The sequence below is a fragment of the Desmodus rotundus genome, chromosome 9 (assembly GCF_022682495.2).
Source record: "Desmodus rotundus isolate HL8 chromosome 9, HLdesRot8A.1, whole genome shotgun sequence".
Lineage (NCBI taxonomy): Eukaryota > Metazoa > Chordata > Mammalia > Chiroptera > Phyllostomidae > Desmodus > Desmodus rotundus.
This window is the reverse complement of record NC_071395.1, coordinates 92111700-92134637: the sequence shown is the minus strand read 5'-3', so window position 1 is coordinate 92134637 and position 22938 is coordinate 92111700. Positions and strand designations below refer to the sequence as shown.

The 22938-nt window shown below is 38.5% G+C and overlaps 1 protein-coding gene across 2 annotated transcripts in view; it reads right to left on the bottom strand.

Annotated features, from left to right (window-relative positions):
• The window catches only part of DHX40 (DEAH-box helicase 40), a 38088-nt gene that overhangs the window by 1596 nt on the left and 13554 nt on the right, over window positions 1-22938 (bottom strand). The window contains exons 8-17 of one of the 2 annotated variants that reach the window (XM_024573071.3): window positions 21160-21259; window positions 19025-19111; window positions 18706-18888; window positions 14405-14485; window positions 13602-13759; window positions 7376-7490; window positions 6753-6861; window positions 5979-6073; window positions 1148-1217; window positions 663-891 (exon numbers count right to left, since the gene is read on the bottom strand). In XM_024573071.3, coding sequence (XP_024428839.2) covers window positions 663-891; window positions 1148-1217; window positions 5979-6073; window positions 6753-6861; window positions 7376-7490; window positions 13602-13759; window positions 14405-14485; window positions 18706-18888; window positions 19025-19111; window positions 21160-21259 — 1227 coding nt within the window. The remainder of the gene's footprint in view (window positions 1-662; window positions 892-1147; window positions 1218-5978; window positions 6074-6752; window positions 6862-7375; window positions 7491-13601; window positions 13760-14404; window positions 14486-18705; window positions 18889-19024; window positions 19112-21159; window positions 21260-22938) is intronic. The other variant, XM_045182364.2, reaches the window with a different exon arrangement.

The following is a 22938-nucleotide window of genomic DNA, read 5'->3' as shown; positions in this document are numbered from 1 at the left end:
TAATATAGTCTGCACCATCAATCGGCCTCAGAAAGCTTTACTGAAATGAAAAGCTTTTTGTGGGTGAGCTAAGAATTAAGCTTTTTGTCCTAGTTTAGTACCACAACTGTTCATGCCTCCCAATCAGGGACTTAACAGTTCATGAAAAAAAGAAGTTCTGAGATAATAATTTACAAAATTTTCTAAACCAAATCAAATAGTAAAGTACTACTGGGAAGCATTATGCCATAATAATTAACAGTATAGGCAACAGAATCAGGTTTTGGGATTCAGAATCCAGATTCACCAGTTAGGAGCTATGGGATTTTCAGCAAAGTATTGTACACTGCTAGGCACTTCTTCACAGATAAAGTGGGGATATGTACTTACCTTGTAAGGTTATTGTGAAAATTCAATGGGGTAATGCAAGGTTTTAGCATATGGTCAAAGCTCAATATATGTTCTTGTTAATAATGTTGGACAGAGGGGTTAAGAAAAACAAGATTAACTGGAAGGAAAGAAGGAAGTCAAAGATACTAAGTCTGAGGCTCCTGATTAATTCTTTGCTTTCTGAATAGATAGAGCCAGAATCTAAACTCTGTAACAGTATTTCTGTAATTACATGAGAATTTGGACATATATGCTTCCTGCACTTATATCACTAGAACAAGTGACACCCTCACCTTTTAGATGTTTTACATTTTCCTTATTTGTCCATCTCCTTCTTGCATCTTCTCTTGCTTCACGTCGGGCCACACTGCTCAAATCATGTGCGTTAAATTCATGCAACTTGGGTAACAAGTCTCTCACCCATTCGTAACGAATTGGACACACGATCCTTGCGTAGACTTTGGTGGTAACTAATACCTCATGAAAAATGATCCATTCAAGTTTGGTTTCCTGTTCATGAAGCTAAATAAAAGAATTCATTTAAAGACGATAACTCAATAAACTGCCTTATTCCACATTAGATCAACCGAACACTATTAGCTCAACCTTTTCTGAATCAATCCCTATATGCTTCAAACAGGAGGCATGGACCAACTCAATACCTTTACAACCTTATATGATAAACTTAACCTCAGAGCAAAAAGTAGAAGACATTTGGATATTAGTTATTCCTATAATGTTACAAATTTCTTCTCTTTATTAAAAATAAGGTACTTACTGCTGAGGAAGGATGAATGTGAACTGGGCTTCCACGCCCATCCATTGTGCAAAACGTTCTCCCAACAGATCTAAAAACCAGAAAACCAAAGGATAAACACAGTAACAGTAAAACAAAGAAGTAGAGCACTAAGTCAAATAATAAACAATTATAATATGTTCTGCTACAAAGAGCACTATAGATAGAGGTTTAAATTTATTTGACTGTCACTACAACTTCTCTACCAATTCATCTCAAACTAATGATACAACTTAAACAGTCATTTATTTAAGTACAAACACTTTTGGTGAGTAAGTAGTAATATTAACAACACTCTATTTGTGCTTTAAAGTTTCCAAAATACTTTCATACTAAAGACTTAAAACAACCTATAAGTTTTTTTGTTTTTTTTTAAAGGTCAAAATTAATCTCAACCTTTCTTTCTTTTTTTCCTGTTTCACTTTATTTTTTATGTTATTTTTTAATATATTTATTGATTATGCTATTACAGTTGTCCCATTCCCCCCCCCTCACTCCACTCCATCCTGCCCACCCCCTCCCTCCCACATTCCCCCCCTATAGTTCATGTCCATGGGTCATACTTATAAGTTCTTTGGCTTCTACATTTCCTACACTATTCTTACCCTCCCCCTGTCTATTTTCCACCTATCATCTATGCTACTTATTCTCTGTACCTTTCCCCCCCTCTCCCCCTCCCACTCCCCTGTTGATAACCCTCCATGTCAACTCCATTTCTGTGGTTCCGTTCCTGTTCTAGTTGTTTGCTTAGTTTGCTTTTGTTTTTGTTTTAGGTGTGGTTGTTAATAACTATGAGTTTGCTGTCATTTTTACTGTTCATATTTTTTATCTTCTTTTTCTTAGATAAGTTCCTTTAACATTTCATATAATAAGGGCTTGGTGATGATGAACTCCTTTAACTTGACCTTATCTGAGAAGCACTTTATCTTCCCTTCCATTCTAAATGATAGCTTTGCTGGATAGAGCAATCTTGGATGGAGGTCCTTGCCTTTCATGACTTGGAATACTTCTTGCCAGTCCCTTCTTGCCTGTAAGGTCTCTTTGGAGAAATCAGATGACAGTCTTCTGGGAACTCCTTTGTAGGTAACTGTGTCCTTTTCTCTTGCTCTTGCTGCTTCTAAGATTCTCTCCTTCTGTTTCATCTTGGCTAATGTAATTATGATGTGCCTTGGTGTGTTCCTCCTTGGGTCCAGCTTCTTTGGGACTCTCTGAGCTTCCTGGACTTCCTGGAAGTCTATTTCCTTTGCCAGATTAGGGAAGTTCTCCTTCATTATTTGTTCAAATAAGTTTTCAATTTTTTGCTCTTCCTCTTCTCCTTCTGGTTACCCTATAATTCAGATGTTGGAACGTTTCAAGATGTCCTGGAGGTTCCTAAGCCTCTCCTCATTTTTCCGAATTGTTTCTTCATTCTTTTCTGGTTGGATGTTTCTTTCTTCCTTCTGGTCCACACCGTCAATCTGAGTCCCAGTTTCCTTCGCATCACTATTGGTTCCCTGTACATTTTCCTTTGTTTCTCTTAGCATAGCCTTCATTTTTTCATCTAGTTTTCAACCAAATTCAACCAATTCTGTGAGCTTCTTGATTACCAGTGTTTTGAACTGTGCATCTGATAGGTTGGCTATCTGTTCGCTGCTTAGTTGAATTATTTCTGGAGCTTTGAAGTGTTCTGTCATTTGGGCCATTTTTTTTTTTTTTTTGTCTTGGTGCTTCTGTTACTTAAAGGGGCGGAGCCTTAGGTGTTCCCTGGGGCGGGGTAACGCTGGTCGCTGCGCTGTGACGCTATAGGTAGGGGAGGGGCCAAGAGGGAGCAATGGCGCTTGCTCCACTCTCTGCTTTCAGTCACTCCCTCCACTACCCACAATCAAATTGGGCCCCTCTGGTGCTGGTTCCCGAGTGGGTGGGCTTGTGCACACTGTAGGCCCCTGTGGGTGTCTCCAACGAGCTCTCCTGTGAGGCTGGGAGTCTCTCCTGCTGCTGCCCCAACCCCCACGGGTGTTTTCACTCAGAGGTTTGAGGCTTTATTTCCCTGTGCTGGAGCCCTAGGTTATGCAGCCGACTCCGCTCCCCCGCTGTTCGTCTGGGTTTATCTGTGCATCTGGGTTTATCTGTGCGCGAGTGTGGGGCCGCAGGGTCTGCTAGTGGTCAGACTGCCTGCCCCGTTCCTCCCACACTCCGCCAGTCTCGGTCCCGCCATGGCAACTCGAGTCCTCTCCGCCCGCTGCCCCTCTTCGCCCCTCCTACCGGTCTGGATGAATGTTTATTTTTTATCTCCTTGATGTCGGACTTCCTTGCCGTTCGATTTTCTGTCAGTTCTGGTTGTGCAAGGAGGCGCAGTGTGTCTACCTACACTGCCATCTTGGTTCTCCACAACTTATGAGTTTTGACAGCTAGGCACTTCAAAGTCAAAAGTGAGATTTCAAAAAAATTGGCTAGCCTCTTAAGGTCAGAGCTAATGTGTGGTAAAAGCCCCAATCATAGGTCCTCTGACTTCAACACAGTGTTCTTTATATTCTTTTTTTCAAAGGTATTAATTATTTTCACTATTCTAAAATCTGACAATTAGAACATTTCATGAATTTTTCTAATTCATGATCTTAATTTCAAATTCTTACCCTCTTCTATACTTCCCTACACAAATATTATTTAAAAAAAAACTTGTCAAAGTAATAGCCCTAATTTGATTGTGACCACAATCGATTTCCTGTGGTACTTTATATATATTCCTATTATAACACAGATCAGACAGCGTTATTTGTTTATATATCTGTGCAGTATATATTTGTACAGCACAAAAGTATTTTTTACTTGAACCATCTGAGAATTAGTTGCCAACCTTATGCCCCATCATTCCCAAATATCTTAGTGTGCATTTCCTATACTCAAGGACATTCTTCTACATAACCATAATCATCTGACAAAACCAGCAATTAACACTTATATATTACTAACATTTAAGGATTAAATCTAATACTAATCCTTAAATGTTAGTAATACATCAGTTTTGTCAAATGTCCTCGTAAAGATCCAGTTCAAAAATCATGTATTGCCTTTACTTTTCATGTCCCCTTAGTCTCCTTCATTCTGGATACTTCCCCAGTCTTTCTTTGACCTCCACGGTCCTGACACCTTTAAAGATCATAGGCTAGTTATACTGCGGTATGTCCGTCAATGTGAGCTTGTCTGTTTCAGCATAATTAGATTCGTGTTATGCATCTTTGGCAGGAATATCACAGAAGTGATGCTGTGTTTTCATCATATGCTATCAGGAAAAACATGACTTTGATTTGTTTCATAACTGTTAAATGTTCACTTTGAATGTTTGATTTAGATAGCATCTGCCTGGCTTTTCCACTAAGATACTTTTCCCTTTGTAATTAAGAATTTTATAGGAGGAATAAATGGTAATGGAAGGAGGCTCAGGGAACACACAATACAATATAAAGATGATGTATTACAGAATTGTACACCTGAAACCTATATAATTTTTTTATCCTCTCCCGAGTACATTTTTTCACTGCTTTTAGAAAGAGGAAGGGAGAGAGAGAAACATCAATGCAAGACAGAAGCATAGATCAGTTGCCTCCTATAAATGCGCAAACCGGGAATCGAACCTGCAACTTTTCAGTTATAGGATGATGCTCCAACCAACTGAGCCACACCAGCCAGGGCTGACACCTACATAATTTTATTAACCAATGTCACTCCACTGAATTTTTAAAATTCAATTTTAAAAAATTTGTAGAGATATGCTCCACTGTGTAAATAACTCCATTTGTCCTTAAACTTTTAATTCACTCAGTTACTAATTTATATGAGTATAGACACATGGCTTCATATTTTGTTCAGTGGGTTATACACTCCATTACTATCACTTATTTTGATGTTCAAAATGTCCCACAGTTGATCAGCTGGAGCCTATTCAAGCTGACACAGTCACAACCTTTGCTGATCACTTCTTTGCTTGCTGGCAAAATAAGATGTTCTGGGCTCATCTGGTACTTTCCCAGCCCTACTTCTCCAAAACACTGTGAGTCCTTCATGCAGCAGATGATTTTTCCAAGTCAAGATATGGGCATTATCATTGTTCCCAGTCCATCTCAGAGTTAAGATATGTATGTATATAAATGCTTATATACATAATGTTTTATACATATACTCAGTAACATGTGTTTTTATTTCCACATCCTTCTATCCTTCCATCTATTAAAAAACCTAAGTTCACAATAACTCCCTAAAGTTCCAATCCAACACCACAGAATTCATTCTTGTGTTCTCCCTTTCAGTATCTCCAACTCCCTTCACTATTATGCTTAATATATTAACTATGTGATCAATTCCTCTGTATATAATGAATCTCTATCACCAACACTGTTACCCTTTCCTTGCACAGATGCCCTCTTCACTCTGACCCTCAATACTGAAGAACTTCCATGTGGGTGCTGCTTTCTCCACCCTGCTCAAGCCCTGACACTCACACCAGCCTACACTTCAGGGATGCTATCCTCAACTCATCCTTTAGGCCTTCCCACTCCACACAGAGCCACCCCTCTGCAAGACAAGCCTTGTCACTCAGTGTAGACACTGACACCCAGACTGGAAAGCTGTCCTTCAGACTCCCCTCCTGCCCCAGCTGAGCTGCAATATCCTACTCTGAGGCCTGCACCAGTCACAATTATGAAAAGGGTCACTTAATAGATGTCATCATAGCCAAAGAGCTATAAGCAAACCACCAAACTTTAATATTAAGTAGTTCAATATTATAGTCAAATACAGTAGTATTTCTTTATGTATCTCTCAAGCTCATATTCCTTACCTTCGAGCTACATTTTTGAAATAGCCTGCACAAAGACATCTTCGCAGCACTTCATGTTTAGGGCCCTCAAAGGTCTCTCTTGGGAAATCACTTTGCTATAGAAATAATATATATATACAGTGGTAAATCTCACACAACAATTTAAAACATTCTTTTATTTTGAAAAGTCCACATTTCTAAAGATGCTGTGTCTGGCTAATATGGAGTAGGAGGGAACAGATTTACCCTTCTGCTTGAAACAACCAAAAAATTGACAAAACTTATGAAATAATGATTTCCAAAATATTGTATGGATATCAAGCAATAAGGGATAGTGATCTTTTAAGAAATAAGTAACTAAAGGAAATAAATGAAGAAAAACCCACAACTGCCCCAGCTTAATCAGCCTTGAATGAGATTTTGGATCAAAGTGCAGAGAAGGTAAAACCCAAGTTGAATCTAGAGAACTCCCTGAGTTAGAGAAAGAGCTGAGAGCCCAGGGAGACCAAAATGACTAGAGTTCACAGGCATTCAGGAGAGAAGAGAACTGCACACAGAGAGAGATCTGTATTCAGAGGAGTACTTATTAGCATATGAATGTGAGGAGACACGCCAGGCCAGGTAAAGGGCCTCGGAGAAGGATGAGAGATTACTATGCTTGTTCCTCACACAGGGTTAGGAATGGCACACCTGTGACTACAAGCCGGACTAGAACATTTCATAATTTATATGGTTTTGGTACTCAGAGGGTCTTGCCCAAATGCTACTGAAGAAAAAAGCCATTGTAGCAATCACCTGTTTAAGCTTCCTGATCAGTTCTCGAAGTTGAGCTTCAACACGAAACGCAGAAAATAAGCACCTCCAATGAATCCAATGTTTTTGGCACCAGGAAGCTGGAGCTCCACTGCAAAACAAAAACACTGGTATCTTGAAAATATCTTCTACAAGTGAAAGAGCCTAACATCCTCATTTCTGTTGCAAAACTAGAAAATAAAAAGCAACCGGCAGCTCTTTTATGAGACCCATCCTACTACTGAAAAAGCACTTCAAGGAATTTGAAAAAAAACAAATTAATGTGGGTGCCTCTGAGTGAATTAAAAAATCATTTGTAAGTGGATTTTTATGCACATATGCTTTAACAAAATATCCAATCATTTTCTCATCTAAGCTACCTATGTAAAACCAAAATTCTCTACGGTCATTTTCAGAAAAGGATTAGGGAAATATGAAAGAACTATTATATAATAAATGCCTACTAGGGAACAGTCGCCTGACATAGATAAACCTCATTAATGTTCACAAAAATACTTTAAGGTCAGTATCATGCCCCCCGAACCCACCTGTCTGAAGTCACACAGTGAGGACATGTTGGAGCTATATTTCAAACTGACAATTCCCAGTACATACAACTCGCATACCTCGATTTGCACTGCTCAAAAATGACAGCTAACGTTGCAAAGTCATTAAATCCTCCAGCTTTGGCTGCCAATTCTCGATGTCTCTGCTCTGCTTCCTTCTGGTACTCTGGGTCGACTAAAATGACAGTCGCAGAGGCAATTCAGTTCTACTTTACATCAAGTGCCTACATTCCCTTTGTTTACTCAAGCTCATTAAAATTTCTCTATTAACTTTTTTGGGGGAGGCTCTAATTACTCCCACAACTCCTTTTCTTCTTTTAACCATACTTCAGAGATTTTATAAGAATACAAACATTATTTCTCCCAATCCATTTGCCTTTACAATAGTATTTAATACTTATTTTTAATTCATTTTTATCATAGGAGTAAACCCTGCTCACAGTAAAGAAATTACATAAAAATTCAATGTTCTCCACTTTGTCACATTACCCATAAGCCAATCCTCAAGGTTAACCATTGTTAATTATTTATTTTTCTTTTTTCAAAGACTTATTTGTTTATTTTCAGAGAAAAGGGAAGGGAGGGAGAGAGAGGGAGAGAAACATCAATGTGTGGTTGCCTCTCATACACCCCTCCACTGGGGACCTGGCCCGCAACCCAGGCACATGCCCTGCCTGGGAATCAAACCAGCAACCCCTTGGTTCAGCAGGCCGGCCCTCCAATCACTGAACCACACCAGCCAGGGCACCATTGTTAATTAGTTAGTGTATGTCCTTCAAGATATTCTCTATGTATATATAAGGATACATATATAATAATTTATTTTAACATAAATAGGGTATATGTGTGTTCTGAAACTTCCTTTATCTATTTAAGAGCAACTTCATGTCAGTATAGATAGAATTATTCATTCTCAAAAACAGCTATATTGTAACCCTGACCAGTGTGGCTCAGTTGGTCGGGCGTCGTCCCATGGCACTGTCCCACAAAGTGAAAGGTCTCAAGTTCAATTCCCAGTCAGGGGACTTGCCTGGGTTGCAGGCCCAGTCCCTAGTAAGGGTGCATGCGGGAAGCAACCAGTTGATGGTTCTCCCACACATAGCTGTTTTTCTCCCTCTCTTTCTCCTTTCCTTCCCCCTCTCTAAGAATAAATAAAGTCTTTTTAAAAAAATAAATAAATAAATGCACTTAGAAGCAGCTGGAAAGCCAATCAATGCACACTTTGGATGTAACAAAAGTCAGCAAGGCACATGCTCAAAAACTGAAGACGCTTTTTGCAGCGGCTGAAGATGCTAATGATCCAGGTTTAAAAATTAAATCTGGGACATATACGTATATACAGCAAGAGGATCTAAGTGTGAATAAGACACTGGTGGTAGTTGCTGCCTCTGGCAATCAGACCTGCAGACATATTTAGGAAAGGAAGACTTATTTTTCACTTAATTTCTTTTGCAGTGTTTGCCTTTTTAACTTTACAATATATTGGAAATGGTAGTGTGAAGAGTTAGGCAGAACCTCTCTCCCACAGAGACATCTATTAAACTAGTCAAAATTATCAAAATCTCTGGAGACTGACTGAATCTGTGGGATTCACTAGGAACCACAGGGAGCACTGCATTGGAATAGGTGACACGGCCATCCTCCCACAACTGTGTATGCAGAGCTAATTCAGGGGCAACCTTGACCTGGTGATGCCCCTTCTCTCACCCCCAGTTTCTACTCCGTATGGAGGATCCGGGCCAAGCAGCTGATGAACAGGGGGACAGCTGATTACAGTGCAGTCCCCCATTGCCTTACTGCTCTGTATTGTAGATCGATCTGTCCAGTGAGTTCAGTGGCTGAGTGGTAGCTCCACTACTCCCAGTTTCCTAGAGCTGTTCAGTATTTTTAAGATTTTTAAATTACAAAATGTTTTTGGCAGCCAGGGTATAACCACAGATCCCATCTTGCCAGGCTTTGTGCTGAGGAGGCTGAGACTACTGGTCAGAAGTTCCCACCACCTGCCACCCCAAGCTTCTGCTGCACAGGGAGGCCCCAGGCAGGGCAGCCAGTGAAGAGCAGCAGCCCAATCAATCCCCCGCTCCACAGCACAGAGATTCTTCCCAGGGGTAGGTGGGGGCAAACGCTGCCAGAGACTGGTAACACCTTGCCCCTGCCGAGGTGCCCAACTTTTATTTGGATCAGACTACGAAGCAACTTATGCCCCAGGACACTGTCAACAAGAGCAGAGCCATCAGTGGAGAGGCTAACAGCTTGGTGTAGTAGTAACAGAGACAGACCAGCCAAAAATGTAACTGAAAGATCAGAGAAACCTGTTAAAACCATAGTTGTCCTCATGTTGTGGAAGACTGTACAAATGCCCAAGGCTGCACTGTCTCGGAAGCAAAGGAGAGGGACCATCTGAGCCTCTGGCTCAGCATAGGACAAACTCATAAACTCCCTCAATTGTGAAAATTGTCTCCACACCCCACAACACAGGCCTAACAGTAAAGAGTGACAACATCACTGGCTTAAGGGACTTAGGTACAACCTCTCCCTGGCAGTGGCTGACTGCTGGAGTAGAAATGTACAATAAACAAAATGAAGGCTTCACTACATGGGGCTCAACAGTAGACACGGGCTGGCAGAGGAACAAATCAGCAAATTGCAGATCAAGGGAGACTGAAATTCCAAGAACAGAGAGATAAAAATGAAGGAAAAGGAACAGTCTGAGAAATGTGGGACACCATTAAGCACAGGCAGTGCCAAAAGGAAAGGAGAGAAAAGGGCAGAAAAATTTTTGAGGAAGTAATTCCAAGATTTGATGAAAAACATTAATCTATACATCAAAAAGTTTAATGAATTCCAAGTAGGACAAAAGAAACAATTCAAATGTCCATCAACAGAATAATAAACTGACTCGTTGAATACTCACATAGTAACAAAATACTACTCAATAAAAAGAACAAAGCGCTGTTACATAAAACAAAATGGATGAATCTCACATATAGTATGTTGACCAAAAGAAGTCACACACAAAAAGTACATACTGTATAATTCTATCTGTATGATGTTTCACATGAGACAAAAGCAACCCGAAAACAATCAGGAAAGTGGCTGATGTGGGCGGCGGGATGGTATCTGCCTGGGAGGGAGTACTGAGGGAATTTTCTGGAGTGATAAAACTGTTCCATACCTTGACAGGGGTGTGGTGGCTTATAGGTGTATGGTTTTCACAAAATTAACTGAATTATACACCTAAGAATATTATAATACATTTTACTACATGTAAATTTTACCTAAAAAAAAAAAAAAAAACTAAGCAAATATTGAACTCTAGTTATATAGTGTTGCCTTTAACAATCATATAGCTTAGTGATTCTGAAACTACTTTTGCATATTCTAGGGACAATGAACAATTTAAATATGGACTCTGGACTAGATAATAGTATTGTATCAATGTTAAAATTCCTAACTTTGATAACTCTACTTTGGTTATATGAGAGATTACCCTTGTTCTTCGTAAGCACACACTTAAGTATTTTGTGGTAAGGGAGCACAATGCCTCCAATTTACTCTCAAATGAGTCAGAAAAAGAAAATGTACGTTTATACATATAGAAAGAGAATAATTAAGCAAATGCAGCATAATATTAAAATTTGCTGAAACTAGATAAAAAGTATAAAGAACTTCCTCTCATAGTCTTTCAACATTTCTGTAAGTCTAAAATTGTATTGTAAGGCCCTGGCCAGGTAGCTCAGTTGGTTAGAGTGATGGCCCAATATGCCAAGGTTGCAGGTTTGACCCCCCAGTCAGGGCACATACAAAATTCAACAAATGAATACATAAGTAAGTGGAACAACAAATTGATGTGTTTTTTCTCTATTTCTAAAATATCAATAAATAAAATTTTTTTTAATTACATTACAAAATGTTACAAAAAAAAAAAAGGCTAACACCAGGCTGGTTTCATCTATTTAAATATACCAGCAAGGAAAAATACTTTCTCTTTCTGGCCCTACAAGACTATAAGAATTAGATCACCTTAATCCCACCCCCTGGTTCTACAAATGAAAAGTTGTGACCCCCACTAGAAGAAAGCAAAGCTGACATGTGACAAACTAAGCTGTGTCCCATACTGACACACCAAGAAAAGAAAGCAGCAAAAGTTTAAAGACATGAAAACCTCAAAACAATTCTCTAAGGGTACAAGGGCCAAACTACCATTTCATGTGATTCTTGGGGGTCAAAAAAGGTTAATATATTACTAATGTACTACAACAGGGCAAAGGTTCACCATACTATCTACTTTTAACAGTGAGAGGAAATTAGCTGTCAGCCAGGAACACTATATATTCCCTATTTCAAACAACTAAGTTAAAGGATAACAAAATGTAAGAACTGTTTGTCTTCAGGTTCATACCCCACAGGGCTAGGTATACAGTACCCGAAAATGCTCAGTGCCGATGAACACACAACAGTGAACAGAGGATGTATTATAGAATTGTGTGCTTAAAATCTACGCAAGTTTATTAACCAATGCCACCCCAGTAAGTTCAATAAAAATTTCTTATAAATTAAAAAAATAAACTGCTCAGTGAAATACTAGAGATCTAAATAAATGGAGAGCTACCCCATGTACATGAATAGGAAGACAATACCATCAAGACGTCAGCTCTTTCCAACTTGATCTACAGATTCAACTCGGTCCCAACTAAAGTCCTAGCAAGTTATTTTGTGGATCTCAACAAACTGATTCTAAAGTTTATATGGAAAGGGGAAAGACCCAGAATAGCCAAAACAGAAGAAAGTCAGAAACTGACCCTATCCAACTCAAAAGTTACTATCAAGATCCAATAATGAAGACAGTGTGGTGTTGATAGCAGAACAGAAAAACAGACCGATAGAAGAGAATACAGGGTGTAGAAACAGGTCAACACAAATACAGTCAAATGATCTTTGACAAAGGAGCAAAAGCACTGCTTTGGAGAAATGTCTTTTGAACAAATGGGGCTGGAACAACTGGACATCCAAATCTTAGAAGATAACAGGAGAAAAGCTGGATGACCGTGGGTATGGTGATGACTGCTCAGGTAAAACACCAAAGGCATGGCCCAGGCAAGAAGTAATTCATCAGCTGAACGTCATTAAAATTAAAAACTTCTGCTCTGCAAAAGACAAGGTCAAGAAAATGAGAAGAAACGCGACAGACTGGGAGAAATATTTGCAAAAGATATATCTGATCTATCATTTATATATCAGGAAAGTTATCCAAATATACAAAGAACTCTTAAAACTCAACAATAAGAAAACAAACAACCCATTTAAAAAGACCTGATCAGACACCAAGGAAGATATACAAATGGCAAATAAGGGTATGAAAAGAAGGTTAACATGTTATATCATCAGGGAATGACAAATTAAAACAACAATGAGATACCACTCCACACCTACTAGGTTCACCAAAAACCCAAACCACTGGTAACACCAAATGCTGGTGAGCTTGGGGAGCACCAGGAACTCTCCGACTCACTGCTGGTGGGAATGCAACATGGTGCAGACCTTTGGAAGGCCTGGAAGATAGCTTGACAGTTTCCTACAGATCTGAACGTATTCGTACCATACTATTCAGCAGTCAGTTGAAAACCTCTGTCTGCACAAACTGCACACAGATGTTTCAGAGTGAGCACTTCAGACTGTAGCACATTTATCCATAATTGCCAAAACGTTATCAAAGAATCAAGATGTCCTTCAAAAGGTGAAGGGATGAAAAAATTTCATACAATGGAATATTATTCGGCAATAAAAAGAAATGAACTATCATACCACAAAAAGACATGGAGAAACCTTAAATGTACATTGCTAAGTTAAAGAAGCCAATGTGAAAAGGCTACCTACAGTATGATTCCAACTACATGGCATTTTGGAGAAGGCAAAACCATGGAGACAGTAAAAAGAGTAATGGGGTTGTGGGGAGGGACGTAGGCATGAGTAGGTGGAGCCCGGGGAATGTTTAGGGTAGTAAAACTATACTGTATAATGCTGTACTGGTAGATACGTGTCACTACAGATTTGTCAAAATCCACAAAATATACAACACAAACAGTGGTCCCTTTAATTAATAATATAATAATGTATCAATATTGGCTCATCAATTTTAACAAATGCACCGCAATAATGAAAAATGTTAATAATAGGGGAAACTATGTGTCTCTGTACTTTCCCTCAATTTTTCTATAAACTGGAAATTGTTCTAAAAAATAAAGTCAATTCATTACAAAGTGAACCTCTTCAATAAGCTGCTCACCAGGTCTAATGAAGACGTTCTCCACAGACAACATCGCTGCGATTGGAAGCAGCAGATCTTCACAGTCCAAAGAAGCTGCCTTTATAACGGCACACGTCAGGTGTGGAGGCAGAGGAAACTCCACCATAGACAAACCCAATCTGGTCACGTAGCCACTCCTTAACAGAAAGAAAAGCTTGTTGAGTCTTTCTACCTTGGGAGAGTACAAATGAAATGTCTGTGCTCTCATTCAGAATAAATTAGATATAACTGAAATTAAATCACCCCCAGAAATTCAATTCAATGTAAGAAACATAATACACTATGGTCATTGATAAGAGAAACATAAAGATAATCAATTCCTTGTTGCCAAGGGCCAACAATCCAAAAACACTAAACAATGATGCAGAGTAAAGTAGCTTAACATAAGACACAAAATGCTACAGAAACACGGAAGATGCCCTTGCAGTAATGAGAGAATGATAATTACCAAATCTTTCCCATCGCAGAGTCACGAGAACAGGGACTGTGGCTCCGTACCGTGTTGACCTACCCAGCATAATGCCTGGCATGGAAACAGTACTCCGAAATCACTTATCGAGTAGTACCGATACTAAACAAAATTAATTTTATGGTACGGTTTGTAAATTCAAAATTGTGGTAAAGAACGACTAAAGATAATTTCTAATTTCAGGTAAAACAATCCATTCAATTCAAACAAATCATTTTCTACTTATGAAGGAGAGTATTAAGAACTCTATTTTAAAAGATTAGCATCTGCTGTGGTCAGGTTTGGGGCGAGGGGCTCCGTTTGTTGTTTTTACCTGTCAATAGCATCACACTGGTAAAGCTGTTTAAGGGCTTCCAAAATAAGTCTCTCATTAGGTGGATCCAAATAGGGAAACCTGTATGTTGACATGAGACATAAAATGAGATTCTATTTCTTTCTTCTTTTTCTTTTTTTTAGATTTTATTTATTTTTAGAGACAGAGGAAGGAAGGGAGAAAGAGAGGGAGTGAAACATCATGTGAGAGAAACGCTCATCGGTTGCCTCTCGCACGCCCCAGTGGGGACCTGGCCGCAAGCCATGCATGTGCCCTGACTGGGCGTTGAACCGGCAACCTTCCAGTTTGCGGGCCACTGCCCCAACCCACTGAGCCACACCAGTCAGGGCAAGATTCCATTTCTTGAAAACTAAGATTTTATACAGACTTGAAACTTTTCTTTAAAAGGTCTTAGCTCTCCTATTTTTTGCATTTCTCTTTCTCTCTTTTTTAGCCATTCTATGATCATGATCTGTATTCAGCAAAGGGGGAAATAACTTCTTTCGGAATCAGTCTTCTATTAATTCAAGCACCTCTTTTTGATCTTCTTAGCTGGAACACTCTTGCCATTACTCTTATCTTAACCCTGCCTCATTCTTCATAGCCAGTGTCAACTCGACTCTGTTCTTTGGTCCACAGTTTATTACATTTTACACAATTGTATAAAACAATGGAGAAAAATTCACTGAAAGTGGCTAAAAATTACAAACTGTTTAATATTACTTCAAAATGACTTTTGATTAAAAGGCAAGTATATTCAATTAATTTTACCGTACTTGTTTTATATATGTATATGTACTTACTTTCTCTTGAACTCTGAAGGCAAGTTGCAAATACAACGCTAATTCACCCCCAAATTATTCAGCATGCATCCCCCCCAAAAAGAGATTCTCTTACATAACCACAATACCATAGGACAATTAATAATTTTCACAAAGGATAACAGAGTGTCATATAACCAAGCATGAATATACATATATACTTTTAAAGAGTAACAATACACTTTTAAAGAGGAGCAATTCTGCACTGGATTATTTTTTCCACCATAAGTCTTGAGATGATAAATCATCTACTCCAATTTCTCACCCTGAAAACTGTCCAACAAAGGACAAAAAAGTCTAGTACCTTACACAAAAGTCCATTCCAGGATTGATATTTCAAAACAAATAAACAAAAATCTCACAGACTGTTTTACAGTCAGCTTTCCAAGTCCGCAAGACTTTCTGTAAAAGGCCAAGGGGTGAATATCCTGGCTTTGCAGGCCATATGGTCTCTGTCACAATTACTCAACTCTGCTGTCCTAGGGAGAGCAGCCATGCATGAATGGGCATGGCTATGTTCCAATAAAATTTTATTTATAAAAATGGTCAGGGAGCCTGGATCACAGTGTGTGACCTCTGCCCTAGGGCGATGTGAAACTAATCAGCTTCCTCTTCTCTGTAAGACCCCGTTCAGATTTGTAAATGCTACAGTTATTTTTTCTCCCTTGGTTATATCAGTTACTAATCTGCCAAGCACTCTTGGTATTATTTGGTTTCTAAGGGACTCACTATACTTAATTGCCAACTTTTAGAAACACTCTAGTTTGTCAAACTTCTCATAAAACCACAATATCCTAATGAACTCCAAATGTACGGTGACCAGCACAGAACAGGGATGTTGCAATTCCCAGTCATCTGGACACTGCTGTCTATTAACATAACCATTCTATGCCAGTGGGATTTTTTAAATTGTTTTGTAACAGCATAATATTACAAACTCTATTAAGTTTGTTGTAATCGGATAATTTCGGGTACTTCCCACATGAATTTCCTTAATGTGCAACTAAAACACAGGCTGTAAGACGCAGCCTTTCAGACTTTTACCTTGTGGCTTTTGTCCAAGGTTCTGACCTGTTGAGATCATTCTGAATCTTGGTTTTAATTCTCCACCAATTAGATAGCAAGACACTTCCCAGAAATCTGATAATCAAGACTTCAATATTTATTTAATAATTTCATCAAAAATGCTTATCAGGAAAGAGCAAAGATCAGCATCCTAACAGTAAAACCTCTACCTAAACTACACAAAGCAATTAATCAATACTTTATGGATTTGGCTATTTGGCAACTAAACTCTATTCGGCAGTAGTGTCCCCTTATTCACAAAGATGTCAGATGTAATCTTGTTAAAAACTGTGCTGAAAATAAGAGACATTAGGTTATCTTTCAATAAAATCTCGTAGCACACCAACTGTGTGGGCGGTCCTATCTTCCAAATGCAAGGAAGATGGTTTGTAATGACAGAGTCTTTGGGAACGATTTTGATTCACACTGGTTATTGTAAGTTCCCACTAAATTCTCTTAAACCATTTTCCAATAAACTATACTAGAATCTGCTCAGAATCAATGTCAGGCTTACTGAGTAGTTGTTCCCCAAATCTACCATTTTCCTAAATGGCAAAAATTAAGACATTTGCATTTCTCACAATTTTCTGGTGACCTGTTCTGCATAATTTCTCATAGACAACCCACAATGCATTTGACATTAAACGTGCAAGTTATTTTAGTGCCATGGAAACAATGTCTAAAGCCTCAAGACAGACTCATTTATGGTTGTTAGGTGTTCGTCTCACTACTTTCTAATCCATCTGGGCCATCAGTTCCTCCTCATCTAGACTTGTTCTCATCTTTCTAGTTTTAAAATCATTCTTGAGGAGAAAGGGAAGCAAAATAACTGAAAAGCTCTATTTTCTTTCTGCCATCTATGAATAGTATACCATCTATCCCAAATACTAATTCTCTCTCTCTTTTTCCTACACATATCTTAAAAAGAAGGGGGAGAGAAATCTTTCTTTTTTTCCTTTCCTTTAGTTTGGGGACTTTTAGTACAGTGTAAATCTTAAAACTTAACATGGAAAAAATAACTCAGTACAGATATTAAATAATTATTGTTTCTGTTTTTCTAATATATATTTATTCTTGCTTATATGCTACTCTGCTACCCTTTATAAACATTATATTCAAATGTGGGTTCATCTGAAAGCTTTCTGTTTGGCAATTTACATTTATTTAAATGGCTCTTCATTTGTATTATTTATGATTACAATTAGAATTTCATATATTACGTGCTTTCCTCTTTCTAGGATCTATATTCTCATTTAGAAAAATTTCTGGTCTTGTGATAACCAAAACTTTTTCCAACTGATTTTCCAAGAGTATACAATATGTATTTGGATGCATCTAGTAATTATTTCCCTTCTTATTATAAATTTTAAGAATGCAGTCCTGGCCAGGTAGCTAAATTGGTCAGAGCGTTATCCCAATATGCCAAAGTTGTGGGTTCAATCCCTAGTCGAGGCACATATAAGAATCAACCAGTGAATACCTAAATAAATGGAACAACAAATCAATGTTTCCCTCTCTGTTTCCCTCTCTCTCTAAAAAGAAAAATATCAATAAATAAAAAAATTTAAAAGAATGCATGGCCACCTTCTCTCAAGTTCCTGACATTTTTACATCCCCAGACAAGACCAAAATTAAGAATAAGACAGTACTTTCCTTCATTATTTCCTCTACCATGTGTATAGAATATGAAATTTCAAGCCTCTATAATAATATTGTGCTAGCCCTGGCTGGTATGGCTCAGTGGATTAAGCGCCAGCCTGCAAACCAAGGGTCACAGGTTCAATTCCCAGTCGGGGCACATGCCTGCGTTGTGGACCAGGTCCCCAGTAGGGGGCGCTCTACAGGCAATCAAACATTGATGTTTCTCTCCCTCTTTTTCCCTCCCTTCCTCTCTCTCTAAAAATAAATAAAATCTTTAAAAAAGAGTACTGTCCTATGCCAATTAATTATATAGTTTAACATTTGACTAATTTAACAGTTCTATTCGTTACTTCATGTATCTGACTCCTGTTTCTCTGATATAACTTAGGCTTAGTGAAAGCAAAAAACTACTAGAGTATTACCCTGTCTCTCACAGTGCGTGGTACAATGCTGGTCATACAAAGATGCTATAAAAAACAAACAGAAACATCTTTTCTGGCTAGAATTAAGGTCATTACATACCTTTCACAACAAATAAGCCAGTGGTCACTGAATGACTCAAATATCAGCATGAGGCACACCACTGAACCAACGTTAAAATGTGAGCAAGGGATCACATTCTAGTAAAGCAATCAATGTAAAGAGCCTTTTATATGGGTTTAGCTGAACCTTGAGATGGAGGGATGTCTGAGCCAAATACTTCAAAAGAATTTCTGAGAAATAACCTGGCTCCACCCTAAGACAGTTTTCTTTTTTTGAAAGCTGTCGACATACCTTATAACATCATGTATGGCAAGGCACTTTAAGGTCAGAACTACAGATGTCAGACTAGTTCTCTTAATCTCAGGGATCACATGGTCGGGCATACACTGATTCCAAAAATCTTTACTGTAGATCCGAAAGCATTTTCCTGAGGAAGTCCTACCAGCTCGGCCACTTCGCTGTAACGCCTCACTCCTTTAGAAGAAAAAAAAGCACAAGTCCCCAAAGTGTTCTGTGGGTTTCCTAAGCAATTCACTTCCCACCCCTGAACCAACCAGAAATTATCTGATCAACCGTCCTTTGAACAAAAAGACTTGACAGAGAGACTTACTTTGAAATTGGAACCACCTCCAGGATGTCCAGCCCCAATCTGGGATTGTGATTTAACTGCTTCACAAAGCCACCGTCTACCACATATCTAAGGAGAACAAAAACCAGTTAAGTTGCTAGAAAATAAGAAAAGACCTGTTAATTTTCAAGCACTTTGGATTCTCCTTTTCCACCAACTAACAACTACATGCTGACTTCTATGTTAACTGTAAAACCTGCAAGTCAAGAAACTGGAGCCCTCAGGCATTGCTGCTGGAAGTATGAAGTGGTTTGGCCCATGTGGAAAATGGTTTGAAGGTTCCTCAAAATGTTAAACAGAGAATTACCATATGACCCAGGAATCCATCCCTAAGTATGCACCCCCAAGAACTGAAAACAGTACTCAACAAGTACCTGCAGATGTGTGTCCACAGTAGCAGTATTTGAGAAAAGCAAAAGGTTGTCCATGACCCATTAAGAGCTGAACGGAGGCACAAATTACGGTATGTACATATAATGGAATACATACCATATTCTGAGTTACTGCTTAAAGGTATAGGATTTTATTTGGGGGTGATGAATATGTTTTAAAACTAGACAGACATGGTGGTTGCACAATGTTGTGAATGCATTACATAATACTTAACTGTTCACTTTTAATTGTTAATTGTTATGAAATTTCTCCTCTTAAAAAAAATAAACGAACTTGACAGTCAGTTCTAAAACATAATGGGTTTATAATCTAATTCCACCTAGCCTTTAACAATCCCATTGTAAGTCAATTAAATGGAGAACAAGTCATGTAACAAAACAATTAGGAATAGCAGTAAGTCTACCATTTACTAAGGGAGCATTCTGAAACACACTATTTAATAACTCTTGCCTTTGCTGAAAACAGAAAATTGCAGAGTAATTTATACTCAGGAGAGCTGCTCCCCTAAGCCCTTAGTGAAACCATTATTTTTATTTTTTTATTTTAAAGATTTTATTTATTTACTTTGAGAGAGAGGGGAACTCAGGGAGAAAGAGAGGGAGAGAAACATCAGTGTGGGAGAGATACAGTGATCGGTTGCCTCCCACATGCCCCCAATCAGGGACCTGGCCCACAACCCAGGCAGGTGCCCTGACCGGGAATCCAACTAGCAACCTTTAGGTTTGCAGGCCAGCACTCAATCCACTGAGCCACACCAGCCAGGGCTGAAACCATTATGTTTAAAGTAAAGGAGAAAAGGAGAAGAAATTAAACTTCCTTTCAGATTTGGGTGATCATTTTGCCAAAAAGAAATATATTCGATTTTGGAGATTTGGGTCCAGCCTTCCTATGGTAGAAAGACTTAGTTAACAATATAAAATACATTGGGTAAAAGATAATATCCGAAAGGACAGGAACTACTATAAAGGACACACGGACAAAATCAAGTGGGAGGGTGGAGGTGGGGGAAGGAGGTGGGTTCAACAGGGGTGGGGTGGAGGGATGGGGAGAAAAGGCATACAACTGTAATTGAATAACAATAAAAATTAAAAAAAAAAAGAATATGTGATGTCGGTATGTATAAGCATTGGGAAAAATAAATAAATAATAATATCCGAAAGGAACATGGTTCAACAGTCTGAAAGGACTTCATTCACATTAGCCATGAGTCTGCCAAGTGTTTCTCTACTGTATCTACCCCAAAATTTCATGGCATCATTGATTACATTAGAGACCTGCATCATAGTTCATTTCATAAAAAGGTGAAAAGTGAGAAACGGTGCTTCCAGACAAACCCTTGGATGTACAAAGCTTACTCTACCAGGTGGAGCTGCCAGGTGAGAAAGGAAGAGATCACTGTAGGTATACGCTGGTAATAGGAATACAGAAAAACAGAGTTGGCTTCCTATTTAGTGACACCCATGAAGTATTATGCATAATCTTAATTTGGGAAGAGAAAGCTACAAGTTGCCAAGTACAAGCAGTTAAAAAGCGGGATCAGAAATATTATGTACACTTCCTACTCCGTTTCCTATTCCCTGCAATCAATAATAACAAAAATGATAGGCGATTATAAGTTAAGCAGGAAAGAAGGGAATTAATGGAGGGCACAGCGAAGCAAACTCCGTGTTTTATGATTAGCTAAGTGGTTTTCTTGGCTTGAAAATAAATTTTAAAAGTTGTACCTGATTCCATCTATTGTCAAAGATGTGGCAGAAATATTAGTAGATATGACACATTTTCTAATTCCAGGTGGAGGTGGCAAAAATATTCTCCTCTGTTGATCTATAATATATGTAAAAAGAAAATACTAATTTATAACATGCATTTGTCAAACTCAAGTTTTGAAAAACAAATTTCTTTCTATTAAAAGTTGTATTTTCTTCACCTCTTTATTTATCTTGAATTCAAAATGTAATAGCAAAACTATTTTAGCTCACCTTACACTGCTAAGACTTCAAGATCCATGGAATCACAGATTATTATTGCTAAAATAAATCCTACGGTAGACTCCTTTTGTAGGTCATCGCTCCCTTTGAGAAGATTTTAAAACTGTGGACCTCTTTTGCATTAAAAGACACATATATACACAAACAAAAAATTTCAAGCAATTCCCATCCGTGGACTACAGATTAAGGACCTCTCTCTGCCTTGAAGATTAATCAGGTCAGTGGTTCTTACATTTTTGGTATCATGACTACCTGTCTAAACCAGTAACCCCACACTCATTTCCACTACCCACACATTTTGAAGCGTGGGCCCCAGGAGTGATGCTTGGAGTATGGTAGCTTGCTCCTCTGGTCATAGTTTATTGTACCAAGGATAAACATCTCCCCCAAGATAGGCCAATTTGATTCTCTTATGAATCTGGAAGAGGGTCCAAGAGATGCTCAATTTCATTAGGCTACTCTCTTGCAAAGAGGAAAAATAAACTTGTGAACCACAGTAAAGTGACTAATGTAAATCAAGGAGAGAAAACTAGTCCAAAGAGAGAAAAAAATGAACCAGCCATGAGAGTTGACAAAGTATTTCTGGATTCCTGACACTTCCCAGGCCCCTTAAGGCCTGGGTGCAGACTGAGTAGAGAAATGGATTTGGCCAGACTCCCTCGCCTGCCAGGCTATGCAGAGAACTGGGCAAGAGAGTTAAGAATTTCTGCAAGGAAATAACTCCAGTATGGGCAAAAAGAGTTAGGTGTAGGCTAGTAAAGGACTAGTCTCAATGCATTTTGAAAATTGTTGACTTAGGAATAGTAGAGTGGGTTGGCAAACCAGGAAGTAACAATCAGAAAGATGTTTAAAACTGAGATCAGAAATGGTGGTAATGACAAAGTCCAGGATGTAAGCTTTTGAATGTGTGGCTGAAGTAGGACGAAGATAAAGATCACTAAAGCTAAAGAGGTCAAAGAACTTCCAGGCAAGGGATCTGGGTGGATCAGCTATTTCAATGATCTCGAAAAACTAGGAGTAATCATCCCAGGGAGTACATGGATATGAAAAGTAATTATTAGCATTTCTATATATATTTTTCATAAGTCTTTAAAACTTTGTATTTTACATGTATTTACTATTGTATTATACATTATATATTAGAACAACATATATATATATATATATACACACACACACACGTATATATATGTAAGTATTTTTACACTTTTTGTTTTTTTTTTTTAAAAGAAAGCCCCGACTGGTGTGGCTCAGTGGGTTAGTTGGGCATCATCATGCAAACCGAAAGGATGCTGGTTCAATTCCTGGTCAGGGCACATGCCTGGGTTGCAGGACAGGTTCCCAGTTGGGGGTGTACAAGAAGCAACCAATAGATGTTTCTCTCCTTCTCTTTCTCCCTCCCACCTCCTCTCTCTAAAAATATATAGATAAAATCTTTAAAAGAAAGGAAGAATGAAAGAAAGAAAAACATTTTATACCAAATGCCTGGTTGCATTTGATTTCCACAAGAAATGC